The sequence below is a fragment of the Lates calcarifer genome, linkage group LG18 (assembly GCF_001640805.2).
Source record: "Lates calcarifer isolate ASB-BC8 linkage group LG18, TLL_Latcal_v3, whole genome shotgun sequence".
NCBI classification, from domain to species: domain Eukaryota; kingdom Metazoa; phylum Chordata; class Actinopteri; family Centropomidae; genus Lates; species Lates calcarifer.
Genome location: NC_066850.1, coordinates 8,184,944 through 8,193,899, shown reverse-complemented (window position 1 = coordinate 8,193,899; position 8,956 = coordinate 8,184,944). Strand labels below are relative to the sequence as shown.

At 38.5% G+C, this 8,956-nt stretch overlaps 1 protein-coding gene across 1 annotated transcript; it reads right to left on the bottom strand.

Annotated features, from left to right (window-relative positions):
• Nucleotides 1-4,555: 4,555 nt before the first annotated feature.
• On the bottom strand, nucleotides 4,556-8,956 carry lum (lumican). Its single transcript, XM_018685643.2, has 3 exons — nucleotides 8,790-8,956; nucleotides 6,822-7,700; nucleotides 4,556-6,138 (listed from the first exon to the last, which is right to left on the bottom strand). The coding sequence occupies exons 2-3, from the start codon at nucleotides 7,693-7,695 to the stop codon at nucleotides 5,984-5,986; spliced, it is 1,029 nt and encodes a 342-aa protein (XP_018541159.1). The 5' UTR covers nucleotides 7,696-7,700; nucleotides 8,790-8,956; the 3' UTR covers nucleotides 4,556-5,983.

The window sequence follows — 8,956 nt, the reverse complement described above, 5'->3', positions numbered from 1 at the left end:
TAGACCGGATCAGAGAGGGGTTTGCACTCAGAAATTCACACCCAGGTTTTCACAGGAAAACTCCACCTTTTTTTTACAACCCAAGTCTTCTTTTTCCATTATGGGTATCAGTGACAATATATCACTCACTGACGTAACTGTAGAGAATTTTTACACTGTGTCATTGCCAGAAAAGCCTTCACAATACAACACTGTCTATTGTTGTAGAGCAGCAGCCTCAGACCACAATTAAAGTTAATCACTATTTTGGAAGCAAATCTCAAACTTTGTGAGTCTGTAGTGACTCAACCCTGAAATATTCTGGAAAATTTTAATGTTAGTAAACGTTGAAGGGGAGACGACCATTTATCTGACTAGTGGCAAGGATTTGTGTGCATTTTTAATTTGATGTTTGCTGATATTTAACCCAAAACATATAAACCCAAATGCGAAGACGAGGAACATAATCAAAATATATGTGTGCACATCAACAGTGCAAGCATATCTGCCTACCGTCCTGTTTTTCCAGGGTTTCTGTTGCATTTGTAGGAAGGTTCTCCTGTTTTGTTGCTTAGTCTGGATCAGTTGCTGTGAAATTTTGGTACAGACATTCATGGTTCCCAGATGATGATGAATCCTAATGACTCTGATGAGAGCCGCAATGCCACAATGTGGTTTTAAGTAAAATGTTTTGATGACTTTTGGATGGTTTGTCATGAAATTTGGATAAATTGTGTGATCCCTCATTGGGACTCCCACCCACAAACATTAGTTAGATTAATAAATCAAATCGGATCTGTGGTGGAAGGTTGGGAATTTCCCAATTTTTTCCCCACTTTTGTCGGAAAACTCTGAGGATGTCGGAAAATGTGGGGTTATTGTGGCAGTTGAACCACAAAGCAGTTCTAAAACGCAACAGTTATTTTGTGGTAAGCCCATTTAAAATTTATGAGAGTCTTATGGTACATGCCCACAATAGACACAAGTGTAAAGTTATGTTAAGTGATGCAAGTGGTACCCAAAAACTCTGCAGTGAGGTCAGTGAAAACTACAAATACGAGAGTAGCCAATTTGTAAGAAAAAAAGCCCAAGAATGTTTCTTTTAAAACAGCACATAAATTCACTTTCACTACACCCAAGACTGAAACTTAGAGGAGGGATTGGATTAATTGTTGCAGTCCTTTTCATTCTCCCTTCTGTCACCCCTCCCCATCTCATTACTCTGTGACTCAGCTCAGCTGTGTGTATGACTGTTCAGGCCACAGACAGGACATCTGGAGCCCATGTCCAACTTTTGGAGAGAGGAGGGAGAAAAAGAGAAATGAGCAAGACAATGAAATTAAAAAATGGGAGGAGAGATTGAAGTAAGAGGGGAGAGGGAAATATCCCAAAACAATTAGGAGAAAACTGAAAAGTGAATTGGGTAAAAATCTGTAGAGAGAAGTTCGACACCAGATCAGGGTGAAAATGGATTTGATGCAGAATATGAATAAAAACAGATTAAGAGACAGAACAGCTGGAGACGGTCTGGACTGAAAGATGGCCTTTGGTATTGAGCTGCTGGGTCACAACAGCTGATTATACTTTCACTTACCGTCCTAAGCAGGAGGATGTGAAGCTTAAGGCTTTATAAAGGACTTTATTGTCTAGACACGGATAGCAGGAGCTCTACTCAGGATTCAAATAAGTGTGACTCAGGAGGAAGAGGAGGAAATTGTCCTAGATTGAGAATAGGTACAAGTGACCATATAAAAACATGTGAGATGTGTAAAAAGCAGTTAGAACAAACATTTAACATGTTGTAAAAGTAGTGGCAGTGGGTAGACTAATATTTTTTACCCCATGGCTTGTATCAAGTTTACTTGGCCAAAAATAGAATAGACCTTTAAATGATTCTAGTATTGGATTGCATATGGAAGTGGTGGATTTTTAAAATCACCTCCCATCACTTAAGGACAGACAGACAGCTACTGACTTACATTTACATAAGTAGGTCAAATTTTAAGTAGAACTGACTTTTACAGCTGGATCTCATTACAAACACCTAGGAGTCAAATGGGACATCTGGAAGCCATTTAGATAATAACCATAAATGCCACGTATCTAATCAACTAACCTACCAACTTTAAATACCGTCTGCTCCAATAAGAAACTCTTGACTAATACTCCAAGAAGAATCTAGTGGTTCCAGAACATATGGCACATATCAGCTGGGATTAGTGGTGTTGTTACTGTTAGTGTATGACTCTGCAAAGGCGCTATTGATATTGTAAAAAGAAGTGACAAGTGAATGTCAAGTACACACCCAAAGAGTGTCAAACTTTACTCCTGATTTATTAACCACAATGTTGATGCATTAATGTATCACAGCATTTTAGAGGGTGTAACAAGAGGTTGTAGTTTAAAGTAGTTTCAAGGGAAACTATCCTTGTGTTTCCATTCCATTTCCAGCAGTCATCTGTCTTTATTGTCTCTTTTACTATGTACAGTTGAGGGAAAGGATGAGGACAAAAGATCTTAAAGACTAGAAATTCCACTATTTCAAATCTTATGGTTCCAAAAAGAGCACAATTTGTGTATTTTGAGATACATGCCTGCTGCGGCTTCCAGACTTTTATAGACACTGATATTCTTTGGAAAACATGAACCGATAATGGAAAGCAGACTTTTTAGGCTCTGACAGAGTCCAGAGACCTTTTCTGGTGATGTAGGCACAATTTGGTCCAGTTTAGTGGCCGTCATGAGTAAATGATACAACACAACATGCATAGTGGCTTGTTTTAAGCTGCAATTGAATATGAATGACATCCACTAACTATTAATGTTCATAAAAAGCAACACTATGCAGTGCAGAAACTGCTGAGTATGACAACAAATGTGGGGCAGCAGTATCTTCTCCTCATCACACATATGAATCTTATGTGATCTTATAAATAAAAGAAATGATCCGATATTGCAAACACCTCACATCAGTTCCATAACAAGAATTATTCTTAAATGGATGGCAAGCTTTTGAAAAATGATGCAGAAACCACAAGGAATGTGCTGGTTTTATGGTTTTCTTTCCCTCTGGCACACTGATGAACACACATATTTCTTAGACTTGTCCAATCACCACAAGACTTAAAGCACTTGGCCAAAAACCTGAACAGATATCCCTCGAATTTTTGTTCCTCTTACTTGTTTTCTAGTGACCTGCTGAGATACAAAACAGAAGGGAAAACAGAGTTAAGCAATGATTCTCTCTGCAGGAAATAACCACGCAGATACAAAGCCTTTTGATGGACACACATGAATTGTTCTTAAAGATGGTTATGCATCAGGTGTAAAAGAACATGAAGGTTTTAGAGAAATGAAATCTGTCATATTTGACCACAAATGGTTGCAACAAGCATACAGAGGATCCCCTGACAAACCAAATATGCAGACTAAAGTGTATTGGAAACAGTATAGTAAAACAGTCCTCTCATAAGGAAACATTGGCTGTTCGTATTGAAGCTTTGCAGACCAAATAAAGTACTTTTTAAACTGGAGAATTTGTGGTTTCTATCTGAGACAGTTGGAAGGGTAGATTTACACAGAAAACATCTTAAAGCTGCAGTATCAAGTAAAAACCCTGCAACCCCTGCATCCCTCCAGGACCAACAGTTTTGGTTTGACTGCAGCTACACTGAAATGTGGGGCTGAACAAAGATGATAGGTCCTTTATGTAACTTCTGTAAATGAATGACTTGAGAGACACACAGTCAAAACTGGGTATTACAAAATGCAAATGAAGAGCATAATGTAGGGAACAGCTGGGCCATGAAGGTAAACAGTATATCTGAAACACACTAACAGACTTTGGAGAATAAATAAAAGGATCCATCCATCTTAAAAACTCTTTTTTTTCCTTTTGCAAATCAGGGCAAACATTATGATTTCATCAGGGCCAGAAAGGAAGATGATAGCTGCCAAAAGAAGCACACTCCACAGAGTAAGCAGTTCTCTGCAACTAATCATGCTGTAATCTGTCGCTCAGGTGAAATCTGCTACAACACGTCTTAACCTCTTGATATACTGCATTAGCTCTGTGGACAAGACTAACAGTGGATTGAATGTTGTTTTCTTTTTTTTTTGGCTCCCTTTACTTGGTCACCTTGTTCCTAAAAACACCCATGTTTTTTAAACCATTAGCATTCCAGGTTTAAATACAGTAAATTTACTGTAGAGTCAGAAATGTGCAGAAAATACCCAAATTTAGTCACTTCATTTACTTAATTCTATTTTATGCTGTGTTACTAATGGTTTTCTTACACGTGCCAAATTAATTTTTACTATCAGGAAACCCCAAAGTTGTCTTTAATAGAGGCTAATTACAGATTTATAAAGAATTAAGATAGGATTCACAAACAATTAATAAATCATTAGTTTCAAATTATAAACCCTTCGTTAACGGATGCCTTTGCAAAGTAGTACAGAAATTTGAATTTTAGGCACAATGTTTCTGCTATCATAAATAAGATGGCCCTAACACTTTGTTTCCATACATACTAGAAATTAATTACAACAGGTTTAAAAAGCGATGTCATACAAATATTTTGGAAACATAGTTTATTCAACTGTGTTTGGTTTCCACACAGTAAATCCAAGAGCAGTTACTGAGTCAAAGGCCACATAAGAAATCACGATAAAATGACAAATTAAACCTAAACAAAATGTGATATTCTAATGACATAACTTCAGTCAACATGACCGCACTGCCAAGCTGACTTTGTATTGTTAAAAAGCATTTATCAATCATGGTAAACAACAACGTAACAATGAGAGCACCTTCACTGCAAAAGCTGTAGTTTATTATAAAAGAATGGTACCATTGGATGCATGCAAGTAATGCAAATGTTGTATACAAATCAGCAATGTGCATGACAGTGGACAGCTAAGAATTAAGTAACGTGAAGAGACAATTTGACTCGTGATTTCTGAGAAATAAAGAGAAATTCAGTATGAGAAGTATTTACTTTTGAGGATAATGCCAATGTCATTTATACTTGTGTCATATATTTCTACTTTCTAACACCAAAGGCTACAGAAATATGTAAATCCTGTTGAAGTTATTTCTTTAAGGAACTAGGAAGTTATTTCCCTAAGAATGGATATTTCTGATGTCACTGCAGGTTATATAAGTCAATCAGTGGGACATGATGCCATTTGGATCAAGGCATCTTTTATGCAAGCTTAAAGTAGGTATAAAATGACAGACACAAGTAATCAACACTGGTATTTTCCTTAAAAAATCATTTAAGATACTGAATATTTGGACTGCAATGTAACTGCTATTTTACAGTTTGATCATAATTTCTCACATAGGCATTACACACTCAGTACACAATCCTTATTTGCTGGTCCTTTGCACAGCAATGGATTAATCATTGTACCCATATTATATTATACATGCTAAACACTGGAACATATAAGACAAAACAAAAAAAATTACACTACAACTGAACTAAGACACTGGAGAACTTTAGCCATTGTTTACTCCATTATGTCTGTTCAATAAAATCAAATGCAAGTTTGGAATGTTTAATGTGTGTGTTTTTAATCAAAGCATATTAATTCATTTCAGTTCAACTTTTGGTGATTTTCTATTTTCTCTACTGTCAATTTATTCTTTTTTTCCCCCCTTTTCTGACCTCATGTTTATATCAACAATTAGAATATTCAGACATACCTCCAAACACAAAGAGACGAACACTTGCTTGATGCTTAATGAATTTAACAATCTGATTGTACATTTTTCAAGATGAGATATGTTACTCAAACATTTTCAAATGTGTGTAATGTATCTCATATTCGCCCAGCTTTAGATTTGTTCAGGATGTATATTTAAATGATGAAAATGTCATTACATTAAATGCAAGGACATGTCAGCACATAAAAAGGTTGGATATTATGACGTTTAAACCCACAAGGCTTTGGGCTGAGTTGTGTCATGGAAACGTCATAGATTTGAGGGAGGTTCTTATTCAAACATGATATCTGAAGCTTGGCGCAGGCAGTTGGCGGAGTCATGGGGCATGTTACTGTATGTGACGTTGTTGGCGTCCAGACGCAGATGCTTCAGACGGGAAAAGTTGATGGGTCCAATGAACTTGCAGAAACTTGACATGTCAATCTCTACAGAGAATCAAAAAAGGAGAGGAAAATGTGTGAGTTGGTAGAAAAATAAAATACTTAAGATTTAAAATGTACATTTCAACCCCCTTATGCTGGGGGTTAAAGGCACCCACATGGAGTTTTTGACCACCAGTGGCGCCACATAGCAATGTTTTTGCAAGTGGGCTTTGATGACTCATCTTGAACTCCAAAGCACATGTAAATTCTAATTAAATGTTTTGGCTAATGCCAACCATTATATAAAACCACACTGAACTGTTATCTGATGTGTAGCAAGTTGCAGTTGTGTGATTAGATTTCAGTTGGCAAACACTCTATTTACATTTCCAAAGAATGTGGTTGAGGTCTAATTTACTTAATTTACCCTTATCCTCCTCTTCCTGAACTAAAAACATGGGTGAGGGACTTGTGGGTGGAGTTCAACAGTTGGGTAATCTGCTGCTCTGCTTCTCTTTACAGCCTACTACAGCTCTGTATTGCACTGTATTTGCTAAGTCACGCCCACTTCAGAATGATTCAATCACATCTGAAGGATTTGAGTAACATCCTTCTATTAACTAACCTCTGCCCACATATTTGGTTTCATTCAGAAACCTGTCACATTGCTGAAGCTAAAGATGCTCTAACAATGCTTTTGAGGGAATATCTGAGAATGCTAATGCTAAGTGTGGATTGCCACTCACTGTTGATCTCATTTGCCTGGAGGTAGAGTTGCTCCAGCTGCTCATTGATCTCTGGGATAGACTGCAGCTTGTTGAAAGACAGGTCCAGCTCCACCAGTGATGTCACATTGAACACTCCAGCAGGGATCCCAGAGTCTACCAGCTTGTTGTGGGAGATCCTTAGGTACTGCAGCGAGGGCAGCTTGTTCAGGTATCCGGCTCCAATACTGTCAATGTCGTTGTAGTCAGCATAGAGGATTTCCAGTGAACTGGGGACACCGGCTGGCAGCTTCTTCAGCTTGTTGTGGCTCACATCCAGGGACAGCAGCTTCTTTGACCCTTTGAATGCCCCCGTGATGGATTCAGAGGTTAGCTGATTGTGCTGAAGGTTGATGGAAGTCAAATTTTCTTTGTCAGTCAAGAGTCCGGAGGGGAACTTGGACAACTTGTTGTGCGTCATCTTCAGCTCATCAAGGGACTTTGAGGGAGGGATGATTGGCTCTGTGAGGTTGTTATAGCTGAAGTATAGCTTCTCCAGGCCACTGAGTTTGTCAATTGTTCCCTTTGCTATCTTAGCATTGGTGAGCTGGTTGTTGTCAAGTACAAGCCAGCGAAGGTCAGCAGTAACATTATCAAACACCCCAGCCTTGATCTCTTCAATCATGTTGTTCTGGAGGTACAGGTACTTGATCCCTGTTGGGACTACAGGAACAAACTTGAGCTTGCGGTTGTCACAATACATGGCAGTGGGAAAGTTGACTGGGCAATCGCATTCTTGATTACAGTTGGGCCCTGAGGGTCCTAGTACGGAAACAGGCTGGTAGTCGTAGTCATAGTACTGGCACAGGGCCATACTGACCAGTACGGCCAACAGGGGTACACGCAGAGGAGACATGGTTTCTGGGGATCCAACAGACAGAAGGGAACAAGATACAAAAGTTAGAGGATTAGAGTTACCAAGAGCAACAGGACAAGACAAATTCATTTGATTGATTGAAACCTCTGCTATAGTCAGGGGTGTGGTGGCAAAATGGATATTTTTACCATTGCAGCTGATGTTCAGATCAGACACAGTTCAAACAACCAATGATTAGAATAAGTAAGATAAAGGGACATAGAACAACTCATTTTTAAACTGTGATGTAAAAAGATGCCAGTCTTTCCCCTCAACACACACCATAGTCTAATGCCACACCCACTCCCCAGAGTGTTGGTGTATATAATCAGTCAAGAGTTCATGTCAACCAATTGGAGACCAATAACACTGAGACTCCTGGATTCATTTATGTGTCAAGCCACATTATTATAGCTGCAGTTTAAACAGAACTACACTGCTCCCAGCACTGCTTCATGTATCAACTTGATAGATTTCAACAGTGCATAAACCAGCTATGGGAGCATTAATGCAATGCAGATGTTCCAAGAATACACAAAATATATACATACATGAATATTACACCGATCTATAAGATATGTTTTACATATAAAACGGTAAAAAGTGATTTTTACTTTACTTTTGTTAGGATTATAAACAGTTAAGCAAACACAAGCAGGAGGAACTAAACCCAGACCTAAAACTAGTTTAGAAACATGACGATACAAATTCGACCCTGCAGACAATGCAAAACCAGAATGATGAATTCCAGACCCATGAAAAATGCAGACAGACACTGGATCCAAGTGCAACAGATTACTTTCCAAAATCTAAAGTCACAAAAATATACGAAAGGTTCATAAAAAGGCACTGTAGATCCACATAAACATGTAAGATCTAAGCTAATACACTGTTGTTGCTTTTCTTAATCCAGTATGTGAATAATAAAAGTTAGTTTTTGTTCCATGCTCTGGTATTCTTGCCTTCTCTGTTGCAGCACTAGCCCATGCCCAAAAGCCTTGCAGTGACAGCTGATAATCCCATCCGGAAAGCAGAAATAAAGACGAATAATCAAACAGGAAATCACAAATCCATGCCTCCATATGCAAGCTTACCTGTGCTTCTCTCTCTTCGTGTGTGTGGGGTGGAGGGCCAGTAGGTAAGAACAGTGTGGTGTTCAAAAACTGGAACTCTCTGGAGAAAAACACAGAAGGAAAGAAGGAGAGAGGGGGAGGAGAGAGACAGAGGGGTAGATGGAGAAACACAGAGGGAAAAAAGGAGG

What these genes read in the sequence shown, in the direction of transcription:
- lum (XM_018685643.2), bottom strand. Translation starts at nt 7,695, where the DNA reads ATGTCTCCTCTGCGTGTACCCCTGTTGGCCGTACTGGTCAGTATGGCC. An exon ending in CCAGGCAAATGAGATCAACA is followed by an intron (nt 6,139 to 6,821) that starts GTGAGTGGCAAT and finishes GATTCTCTGTAG; the next exon opens with AGATTGACATGTCAAGTTTC.